The sequence below is a fragment of the Euprymna scolopes genome, chromosome 30 (assembly GCF_053919585.1).
Source record: "Euprymna scolopes isolate OS-2025 chromosome 30, ASM5391958v1, whole genome shotgun sequence".
Taxonomy (NCBI): Eukaryota; Metazoa; Mollusca; class Cephalopoda; order Sepiida; family Sepiolidae; genus Euprymna; species Euprymna scolopes.
In genome coordinates, this window is record NC_136511.1 from 24,468,145 (window position 1) to 24,480,573 (window position 12,429).

The 12,429-nt window shown below is 30.7% G+C and overlaps 1 protein-coding gene and 1 pseudogene across 1 annotated transcript in view; both read right to left on the minus strand.

Annotated features, from left to right (window-relative positions):
- Positions 1–442: 442 nt before the first annotated feature.
- LOC145254718 (bactericidal permeability-increasing protein-like) overlaps positions 443–12,429 on the minus strand; it is a 59,496-nt gene continuing 47,509 nt past the window's right edge. The window contains exons 7-15 of the mRNA XM_080113439.1: positions 12,048–12,139; positions 10,814–10,996; positions 8,588–8,653; positions 5,567–5,731; positions 4,589–4,656; positions 4,124–4,169; positions 3,818–3,881; positions 3,406–3,485; positions 443–885 (exon numbers count right to left, since the gene is read on the minus strand). Of these exons, the coding sequence (XP_079969565.1) occupies positions 712–885; positions 3,406–3,485; positions 3,818–3,881; positions 4,124–4,169; positions 4,589–4,656; positions 5,567–5,731; positions 8,588–8,653; positions 10,814–10,996; positions 12,048–12,139 (938 nt within the window). The 3' untranslated portion in view covers positions 443–711. The remainder of the gene's footprint in view (positions 886–3,405; positions 3,486–3,817; positions 3,882–4,123; positions 4,170–4,588; positions 4,657–5,566; positions 5,732–8,587; positions 8,654–10,813; positions 10,997–12,047; positions 12,140–12,429) is intronic.
- Positions 2,732–2,853, minus strand: LOC145255034 (U2 spliceosomal RNA; annotated as a pseudogene).

The window sequence follows — 12,429 nt, forward strand, 5'->3', positions numbered from 1 at the left end:
ATATGTATATATATATGTATATATATATGTATATGTATATATATGTATATATATATATGTATATATATGTATATATATATGTATATTTATGTATATATATATGTATATATATATGTATGTATATATATATACATATATATATATATATATATATATATATATATATATATATATATATATATATATATATATATATATATATATAATAAAATAAAAAGGAGAAGGAAAGTATTTCTTCGAAACTCCGCGGATTAATGACTATCCACTTATCTAATGTTTCCTTTTCAGATTAAATATGTTTTTAACTCATTTCAAAGTGGTTTTAACATGTTTTATTAACTATTCGCTCGTATATATATATATATATATATATATATATATATATATATATATATATATATATATATATATATACATACACACATTAATACAAAGAAAGTTATGATATAAACACGCATTGTTAAATTTAAAAACATGTATTTTCTCGCTGGAAAATATTTCAAATATTTTTTGTTTTTTTAATTTTTTAAATTAAAAATCACGGAAAACATGTTAAATCATTAAACGGTTTTAAGAAATTCTGTAAAAATATAAATCGTTTTAATAAGAAAATCATCGTAAGGAAATATAAAAAAAATATGTTAATATAAATGTTAGTATAAATGCTTTGCTGACCGCAACACATAACCCTTTATTATATATTGTGATTTTTCATGTTTGAGTGCTGGCGGACATGTTGAACTTGTTGATGTTTGCAATGGAAGACATCATATAGTAGCCGGGGGAACCAATGCTGCGGATCAACCAACTAAACCAATCCTCGTCATCTTCGGTCTGTTCAAAGTTGACATCGAATTTAAAATCCGTCATGAAAATGGCAGAATTCTGGAATAACAATATTCAATATTTGTGTTGTATTAAAAAATAACAATATTTATGTTGCATTAAAAATTTAAACTCTTTAAAAAATATTAGGTACAAGTCTATAAATGGTCCACAAGTAATGCAATTTTTAGTTTTTTTTTTTTTCTTAAATGTCGGAAACACTTTTTATAATACAAAAAAAAAAGAATAAATTAACATAATGAAACATTTTTGGAATTAAAAAAAATACAAAATGAGAAATTAACAGAACGAAAGTGTCTAACACGGGTTTTTTTTAATAGACTTTATTAAGCAAGCATTGAACCATCGACTAGTTCAAGTTTTTTTTTCTTAAATGCCGGAAACACTTTTTATAATACAAATAAAAAAGAATAAATTAACATAATGAAACATTTTTGGAATTAAAAAAAATACAAAATGAGAAATTAACAGAACGAAAGTGTCTAACACGGGTTTTTTTAATAGACTTTAAGTGAGCATTGAACCATCGACTAGTTTAAGGTTTTTTTTTTCTTAAATGCCGGAAACACTTTTTATAATACAAATAAAAAAGAATAAATTAACATAATGAAACATTTTTGGAATTAAAAAAATACAAAATGAGAAATTAACAGAACGAAAGTGTCTAACACGGGTTTTTTTAATAGACTTTATTAAGTGAGCATTGAACCATCGACTAGTTTAAGGGGTTTTTTTTCTTAAATGCCGGAAACACTTTTTATAATACAAATAAAAAAGAATAAATTAACATAATGAAACATTTTTGGAATTAAAAAAATACAAAATGAGAAATTAACAGAACGAAAGTGTCTAACACGGGTTTTTTTTAATAGACTTTATTAAGTGAGCATTGAACCATCGACTAGTTTAAGGTTTTTTTTTTCTTAAATGTCGAAAACACTTTTTTATAATACAAATAAAAAATAAATTAACATAATGAAACATTTTTGGAATTAAATTCTGTTTTCAGACGAACAAATAAAAAGAAACTAGTGTTTTCCACAGTCTCTTTATTAAAAAAAAGTCAATGTATATATTTATTTATTTATTTATTAAATAAGTTAATTTATTAAGAAAAAAAAACTAAAAATAGTCGATGGTAGCAAATCTTCGATAAAACGTCCGATAATTTTCGATTTTCTTAAAAAAAAAAACTGCTTGATCAATTTACGTGATTTTTGGGAAATGGGTTTTTCATGCAGTGACAAATACGTACATTATAAAGATTTTTTCAGATTTTTATAGTAAAAAAGATAATTTGTGAACCATTTATAGACTTGCACCAAATATTATGATCAAAGCCATTAAAAATCGATAATTTGAAACATGCTATTAATATATTACTTGAAACAATTAAAATATACCTTTAAACTATGAAGTGAAAACCAGTAAACTATTAATTGAAGACCATAAAATGGTACCATGAAACTAGTAATTGGTATTAAATATACACAAGTGATGTAAGAGCATCAAAGTTTGAAAGATTGTCTTCCTCTAATTTCAACAACAAACACCTTCCAAATAAAACAAGGCCGATAGCCATTAGCCGCGTGCTCTCGTGTAATCGATGAATGCGTGAATGTAGGATTGACATGAAATTCTTAAAGATAAACTAAAATGATCGAAAAATGGGCTGAAATGACTTAAATAAATAAAAAGTAAATGACTTAGAATGACTTTAATGTAATTAAGGATGAATTGAATGACCTTAAGAATGACTTGAATGCTTAAAAAATAACTGGGATCCTTCAAAAACAACTTGAATGATCTAGAGAATGACTTGAATGGCTTTGAGACTGACTGTTTGTAAAGTGGGTGATCATTTTAAATTAAATTGATACTGAAAAGTGATTCCCCACTTTATTTATATCATATATATATCATATATCAACGTTACAAACATAAGTACAACATGTAGTAAGAACAGATACTACACTTTGATCTTGACTAAAAGGCCAAGAAAAGGGTATTTATTTGCTCCTGCACCGAGCAAATTAGGCACAAGGCCGATTTTTAATGTGAGGAGTGAAGGGGAAATGGGGACCAACTCCCCGGGGAGTAGGAGAGCTGGATAGTGACAATTGGTATGAAGGGTTGTCCTACATTGACCAAGGTCTTATATGTGGGGTTGCCCCCACATATGGTCTTTGCTTGCAGTATCTGCTGAAACAGATACTACACTTTGATTTTATTTATTTATTTTTTTTTTGGCTGAAAGCCAAGAAAAGCTTAAAAAGCTAAGAACAGTATCTATTAACAACAGATCTTTGATCTTAACGAAAAAAGCCAAGCACAAAAGGGTTACGGACAGACCGACAGACCGATCGACCGACAAACCGACCCACCGACCCACCGACCGACGGACCGACGGAGTGACTTATAGAGTCGCTTGCACGCGGCTAAAATTATATATAAAATTGTTCAGGCCAACAGTTTGTACATCCCTATAAATTTTTAACTGTCTCCTCTCCATCATTTTAGGGATCTATACAACTAAAGAAAGAATGAAATTTTACTTACAAGGCCAAATTGAAACTGGCTGTTCATCAACTTCATGTGTTTGCTAATCGGGGGCACTGGGAATCCTTTATGACCTTCGTCTACAAGAAAAACAAATGATAATGAGTTGTTTCTTTTTTGTTAAATTTGACAAATACGAACAGGTTTCAGGAACATTTGTAATTTCATTACTCATTAGACATTAACAGTTCTAAAAGGTTTGACGTCTGCTATAGCAACTTGGCAGATCATGTTTTAACAGAAAATACCAGTTTGACTTGACAGGTTTTTCAAAGACAAAAATAGGAGGGCATCAACCAGACTCTTCCGAAAGAATGTGAAGAATACTGAAATCTTGTGGACTCATAATTATCATTAAAATGTAGTGTAAGAAATCACAGATAAATCCCCAAATAAGTAAATAATAACTTACTGTTGATTTTTGGCATTAGAAAAGCATTGATTCCGAAGTTAATTGTGCGTTGCAGTTGTTCAACCTTAAAAAGAAAAAAAGTAAATAATAATTAAAAATGGCTGATATAAACAAAAGAGTAAATAATTCATATAATTGGCCGATATAAACAAAAGAGTAAATAATTCATAAAAATGACCGATATAAACAAAAGAGTAAATAATTCATAAAAATGACCGATATAAACAAAAGAGTAAATAATTCATAAAAATGGCCGACATAAATAACAAGGAGAAAAATAAATTTTTAACGCTTTCTAACACTTACATCAATTTTAATCGGCAAACCCTTTTTCACTAACCCAATTTTCAATCTACAAAAAGAAAAGTGAATAAAATGTAATAAAACATTAAAATGCATATCTATCAAATATATTTAAATGATATTTACATCAAATGTATTAAATTTACAAGTTATGAAATGTACTCAAATGCTAATATTTATATGAAATATACGTACGTCCGACGTTATATCTTATAGCATATTATTGACTTCTTTTCTCCCGAATTTTATCTTATACAAGAAAGGTTAAATCTTCGAAAAATTATATGATTTGAAGTTTTCTATTTAGATTATAATGTCAGACTTATGTAGCAAACTGATTTTATAGTAATAGATATATTAGCAAATATACTCAACAATAATGACCATTATTATTAAGTATATCTGTTCTTATTCAAAGGAACATAATAGTTCTTGCTAGTAAGCAACAACGAAACAATCAGAACTTACTTGAGTACAGACACGCTGTAATGCACAATATTCTTAGAAATATTAGCTGTAGAATTGGTGTGAATTTTCTGAAAGATAAAATGCATAAAAAAATGATATCATATTGCAATCCTTTGGAATTCAAACGTTTTTAGATATTCTGAAAAAACGTTAAAATATATAAGCGATCAATCTAAATTAAGTATCTCAGCTTTTTGCTTTCTTCTGTTTTTTTGCTAATGAATTGTTAACTACTCAAGGCGCCACCACTGGAAAATGCCAACACAGTTTTCCATTCATTTTCTATAGAGTTGAGATAGCTTCCTTTTAAAAACTGCAGTTAACCTTGGGTATAACCCTGTTAATAGAAGATGAATAACCCCGTTTTTGATTGCAAGATAATCACCATCATATTTGGCTTAATGTTCGTTTACTTTGTGGTTGGTATGCATTCTAACACATGTAAGGAACTAATTTCTAAAGTAACTTATCTCTGGCCAAGTATTTATCCCTCGCTCTCTAAAATCAGCGTGTCGCACTCACTCCCATCATCCCTTTATCTTATTCTGTTCTACATCTGCTAACGTTAGAACTCTCACTGTTCCTTTCACTGTGACCATACCATAGAAGTTTCCTGTTCTACACAAATCTTCCACTACTCTTCAGATTTCATTTCCTGTATCATTATCATATAACTGTGAATAAATCATTTCTTTTCTCAAATATACTACATATACGACAATAGCTGTCTCCTCACGTGGCTCAGAAGGATCCTCACCTTAAGTTTTGTCAAGTTTACTTGGGGCATGATGATACAATCACATGCGTCCTCGGCATTTTGAATTACTTTATCTTCACACTGGGGGGATGTGGTTATAAAAAATAATGACGTATGTTTGGGAGAATAAAATACGATGGGATAGCCAGACAGGAATCACATTCTATCTGGGCGACATATCCTAAAAATATCGATCAACTAAAATTTTAAAAATTACTTACGATTGGGAGAATAACCAATGGCTTCGTCGGACTATCAGTTGAGAGATAAATAGTTAGCGTAATGGTACCATCCAAGATGAAATCCCCTTTGATAATGTTTGGTTGCGGCATTTCTGTCGCTTCGAGCAGGACAGACACTTTTTTGTTAGGATAGGCTTTAGCCAACTAAAACAGAAAAAAGAAACACAAGTATTAAACAGTCAGTAGAGCAATTGAAAAAATATATTTATTGTGAATCCATGAGTAATATACAACCTGGATATAATCGCATATGTACACACGTACACACACACAATTCCGGTTTCTGATTGGTTGAAAATAGAACGTGGTTCCATTTGATCGGTCAGTTCCTACCGCCTGTGTCTATAAGTAGAACCTTCAAATTTTTCTTCATCATATCCTCACTTATATGAAAAAAAAGGCCTGAGGAAGCTGGGATTCTAACGAGATAGCAGCTGAAACGTCTATGCCCATATGTAGCTGTGCTATATTTCTGATCCTGTCTTGGGCGCTTTGGTTATCCTAAGTTCTTGTATGTAGATCCACTCTTTTCCAGTCAGAAGAGGAATTTAAAAAAAATATTTATTGTGTATACATGAGTAATATACAACCTAGATGTAAGCATATACATGCACAAAAACACACACAAATATATACATACGTACATGTACATATCCATGCAAACACATACATGCAATTCAAATGCATTATATATATATATATATATATATATATATATATATATATATATAAGAGCAAATAGTTAATAAAACATGTTAAAAAAACACTTTGAAAAAGAGTTAAAAACATATTTAATCTGAAAAGGAAACACTTAATAAGTGGATAGTCCTTAATACGCAGAGTTTCGAAGAAATACTTTCCTTCTCATCAGTAAGTAGGAATTAGCAAAATGCGAGATCGGTTTTTGCATACAAAAGTATTTGATGAAACTGCAAGTAAGTCAAAGATCTTACTTGATAACAAAATGCGACGCAGAGGGAACATGGCAAAGAAAAAGTTGATTTCACGTGAATGGATAGTCAGGTAAAAGGAAAAGCATCCAATGACGAATTTTTATTTCATATGTATATATATATATATATATATATATATATATAACTACTTAATTTATTCACATAAAATTAATATACGAAAGTATAGATTTATGCGTAAACTTTAAGCATTTACTTCACAAGTGCTAAATACGTAGGTAGAGCTAGTTAAATTACTATGTATATATATATTATTTTTATTTTTTATTAATAATAATTTTATATTAATATTATAATTTTTATTTTATATATATATATTTTTTTTTACACAGTGATCACCACTTATCAAGGCCCGGAAGACACTCAGGGATAATGGGTATTGAAAGTACATTACGTTAGTGTTGAGATTTGATGAAGTGTTTACTTAAGGGGGCGGTTCATTAGGAATTTGTTAACGTTGGACTTGAAGACATCCAAGTTGTAGTCCGGTGGGAAGCAGGCAGACAGAACAGAGTTCCAGAGGCGTGCAGTTCTAAGAAAGCAGCTTTGTTCATGGAATCCGCGTTTTGATTTAGGCACAGATATAGAGTGGGGGAGAAAGGGAATCAGAGAGAACTTTGTCATTTACAGCCTTTGATGTGTTGCCGTAGATGGTCGGGTCATCAGCATAAAAATCAACGAATGATTTAAGTATGTGTTTAGGGAGGTCATTGATGTAGATCAGGAAGAGAGTTGGGCCCAGGATTGACCCCTGAGGGACTCCAGCATTTATATTGCAGGCCTCCGATTTTTGTCCATCTACCACTACTCTCATGAGCCTATCGGAGAGAAATGATTTAATGATTGAGAGAACATTTCCAGTTATACCGTAGCTGGAAATCTTGTGAAGTAGACCCTTATGCCATATCTTGTCGAAGGCCTTTGATATGTCAAGAGCAATTGCCCTAGAAATATATATATATATATATATATATATATATATATATATATATATATATATATATGAATTGTAAGTCATTTTTAATTCCAAAAGTGTCCAATGGGCAGTAAATCTGTACAAGTCCAGGGGAGGAAAAATATTCGTTGTGTATAAATCCTGAAGTTTAAAATTAAGTAGGCAAAGGTCAAAGGTTTCTCGCATGTGGACACGAACAAGCTCATGTGCTGTTATCTTGATAGATCCCATATTTTTATATAGCAATCCGGTGGCTCCATTTGATTTGACAATTCCTACCGCCAGTGTTTATGAGTAGAACCTTCAAATTTTCATTAATCCTACCCTCACTGTGGCCTGAGAAAGTTGTGTTTCGTACGAGATAGCAGCTGAAACATCTATGCCCATATGTAGCTGCGTTACTGTTCCGGTCCAGTCTTGAGTGTTTTGGTTGTCCTAAGTTCTTGTTTGTAGATCCACTCTGTTACTGCTTAGTCAAAGGCAGAGAAGTCCACCATCGAAAATGCACCACCCAACTTTATCCCACCCAGTTAAAAAACCCATAGCGGAAATAATATATATATATATATATATATATATATATATATATATATATATATATATATGTTGTAAAAATCTAATGGATAAACATCTGAAATAGTTGGTGAGAACAGGATATTTTTACGGAAACATAAGTCGTAAAATTGCTAACTCATTAATGAAACGGCTGTAACGGGAAAATCCAGGAAATAAACGAAGGTTATAAAAAAAGAAAAAGTGAGTCTTTGAATTTTCCACAAAATTTTTAACTATATATATATATATATATATATATATATATATATATATATATATATATATATATATATACTAGACTGGATGTCCGGCGTTGCCTGGGTATAGGTGTGTGTTGGGCAAGAAAAAAATTGGAAGGAGGAAAAGAATGTACATATATACATACATACATTCATGCATACATACATACTTTTAAACAAACAGATGAGATTTATATTATAGATTAACACCTGGCTTCCCAACAGTGTTGATCAACCACCACCTCCCTTAAAAACACAAGAAATAACTACATTTACTTACCTCTGGTATGAGTTTCCCGATGCAATAATTTTCACAAGTCGTGTTCAATAATCCTGCTTTTGGAACCTGATTCATAAAATCAAATCTCAGTAAAAAGGCATGAAACCATGAAATTAAGATTGTTTGACAATATAGCTGAGAGCAGGCACATAGAAATATTACATATGTGGATAGTGATAAGTTAGTACATCAGAGCAGGTGAGTCTACAGTTGATATTCTCATGTGAAAATGATTTTTTTGTTTGTTTTATGGCGTATCAAGCCTTTTCAGGGTATTTAATGCCAGATCCAGTAATTTAAAAAAAATCTTTTTATAATTTAAATTTTTCATATAATCAAATATCCATTCGTTGTGTTTGCGTTATTTGTTTTATGTCATATCGAACCTTATTTGGATTATTGAATGTGAACTCCAGTAATTGTTAAAAAGATTTACAGCATTTTTTGATTATTTAAAGTTGAAACCAATAATATTAGAAAGTGTTAATTTCTGCAGTATTCAGGTGGGCGCCATGTTTTTTAGTCTGATTCACTAACCCGTCGCCAGAAGGTACTTTTCGGTCAAAAAACAGGAGACGATAACTCATACTTTTGGGGAATTTGTTCGAAAATAAAATCTATTTATTTTATAAAAATCCAATGCTGCTTTAATTACAAAATTGTTGTATTAAAATAATATTGTCTTAGGTAGACTTCTCAATTACACTTCAACGAGCAGTTAAGCTCGGCTTGGCTCGGACCCTATGTACTGTTCATAATTTTATGTGCATATGTATATATATATATATATATATATATATATATATATATATATATATATATATATTAAAAATATTTAGTCATGTCCATTTAACCTATATCTAAAATTTAAAGTGTTTAGACCCTAAATTGCGGAGGAGTTTAGTAGAATATGCAAAGTCAACTCTAAACTTTGACCTCTTGGCAACCAAATTCTTTCCCAAAAACTGAGTAAAAAGATTACTGCATGTTTGAATACCCTTTATGTAAAATTTCAAATATTTAGACACTAAATTTGCTGAATAGTTTGCTAGATACAATAAAGGTAAAATATTTTAAACTTTGACCTCTTAGCCGTTAAATTCCCGACTAAAAACCGATTAAAAAGCTTTCCCTATGTCTGAATACACTTCATGTAAAATTTAAAATGTTTAGACAAAAAGTTGTCTGAGTAATTTGGTAGAGGTAATTTTTTTGTAATTTGACCCCAATTTTAACCCCTTAAATTAAAAGTTTGATCCATTTCTAAGTAACCTACATCTAAAATATCAAGTGTTTAGACCTAAATTTGTCTGAAGAGTTTTTTAGAATTTTCAAAGGTCAAATCGTTGAACTTTAACCCGTTGACAGCCAAAAGTCTGGCTGAAACCCGATTAAGAAGATTTTCCCAAGTCTCAATACCCCTTATGTCAGATGTGGAGTCTGTAGACTAAAAATTGACAAAGTAGTTTGGTATCGAAATGTACACACTTACAGACAATTTCACTTTTATAAATACATAGATTGAAAAAATCTTTCGGAAAAAATGTTCTTTTAATTCGAAAAAAATGTTTCATTAAAATTATTAATTTGTTGTTGATCCTTCAAAGTTTTTTTAATATAAAAAATGTCTCATTAAAAGTATTTATTTGTTCGAAAAAATAACCTATTGTTTAATTACAAAATTGTTTTAATAAAAATTTATTTTCCAACAGTGACTTTTAAATAAAGGTTTATACAATTATATATTGACACATTTTTTGTACACTAAATGTTTTGGTTTTTAAATATTTTTGTGTTCGTGAAAAGATAAGGTTGTTTATTTGACTAAGAAGAAATTGGAGTTATCGCCCCTAACAATGGCGCTCGTACGAATATTGCGGAAGTGCCAAAATGTTTTATGTTTCACGTTTTTATCTTCAAAATATTTAAATATTTATCCATGATGTTTGGTTTGGATAGTGTGTAGAGAGAATTGTTTTGTTTTATACATTGAAGAACATAATTGTGTTTTACAAAGCGAAAAGAAAACACAATAACATAAATTTCACGCATTTTAGGCCAGGATGTCGATATCTTCAGACAGTCTGATCTGGTTACACAGGGGTAAAAAAAAAAAGGTGAAAATAAAAATATAAGCAAAATGATACAACAGTAATTCCGAGTAGATAGAATTGATAATGGTTATACGGTAAAAAATTGATAATGGTTATAAGGTAAAATACTTACATTTTTGGAATCGAAGGTGTGGTCGAAGTATTTGTTCTTATAGGCAACATAGGCAAATGTGTTGAGAGTATATGCTGACAACTGGGAAGCGACCATTGCTTTTGTAGTGCAATGGGGCATCGGTTCCATTGGTCGAACCGGAAGTGGACACTCTTTGCGATTATTAAGCCAGAAGACCTCTCCCTAGATGAAAGAAAACCAGCCACATAAAATCGTTTTTAGAATAATAATAATAATAATAATAATAATAATAATAATAATAATAATAATAATAATACATAAAAAATGAGAATTCCATAAACTGTTACTAGTCTTGGCATCTCTAAGAGAAGGAAGCGTGATAAAATTGCTTATATTACAAAAAGGAAGTCTGATGAGGTTGCTCTAACTACAAGAAGGATGCGTGACGAGGTTGCTTCCACTACAAGAAGTGAGTGTGATGAGGTTACTTCCACTACAAGAAGTGAGTGTGATGAGGTTGCTTAACTACAAGAGGGGCGTGATGAGGTTGCTTCCACTACAAGAAGGGGGCGGAATGAGGTTGCTCCAACTACAACAACGAAGCGTAATTAGGTTGCTCGTACTACAAAAAGAAGCGGGATGAGGTTGCTTCGAGTACAAGAAGGGAGTATTATGAGGTTGTTTCCAATACAAGAAAGCAGTGGGATGAGGTTGCTTCGACTACCAGAAGGGGGTGTTATGAGGTTGGCTTTGACAGTGTGGTGATGAATACCAGCTATCAACAAATTTCTAATATTTGAAATTTGAGAGAATGCAATACCAAAACCATCCAGTTTGAAAACTGGGGTCTCATGTTGTTTTAAATTCATATGTAATGGAAAGTAATAAAGCGTTATACATAGCCTAAATTTAAAAAATGAGATAATAATATTAAGTTATTTCACATGCATTGACGAATGGAGAGTTATCTTCATGCCAGTTTGGGAAATAAAAAAAAACAGTAATCCTAACGCATTCGTTGGCTTCTACATTACCATTTAATCTGTAAGTTTTTAAATTAATCTAATCATTAATAGATGAAACATAAATAGATCCAAAATGTTTAAAAATGTAAAAGGAGTATTTATTTAAAAGAAGAAGAAAAACTATTTATTTAGAAGAAAAACTATTTATTTAGAAGAAAAAGTATTTGTTTAGAAGAAGGAAAAGAAAGAAAAAGAAAGCAAACTGTGTTGTTAAGCCCCCCCCCCAAAAAAAAAAACTCGGTAAATACCTTATGATCCGTATCCATGAAAGTGCTGTTAATGTATGGATTCTTCAGCATTCTGTAGTCAAAGACGAAATCATGCAAAAACGTTTCACTGGCTGTTAAAAGCAAAAACAGAAAAAAAAAGTTGAATTATCACTTAAAAATATCATCATCATCATCACCACCACCACCATCACCACCACCACCACCACCATCATCATCACCATCATCATCATCATCATCATCATCATCATCATCCCCCATCATCATCATCATCATCATCATCATCATCATCATCATCATAATCGTCGTCGTCATCATCATCATCATCATCATCATCATCATCATCATCATCATCATCACCACCACCACCACCACCATCATCATCATCATCATCGTCGTCGTC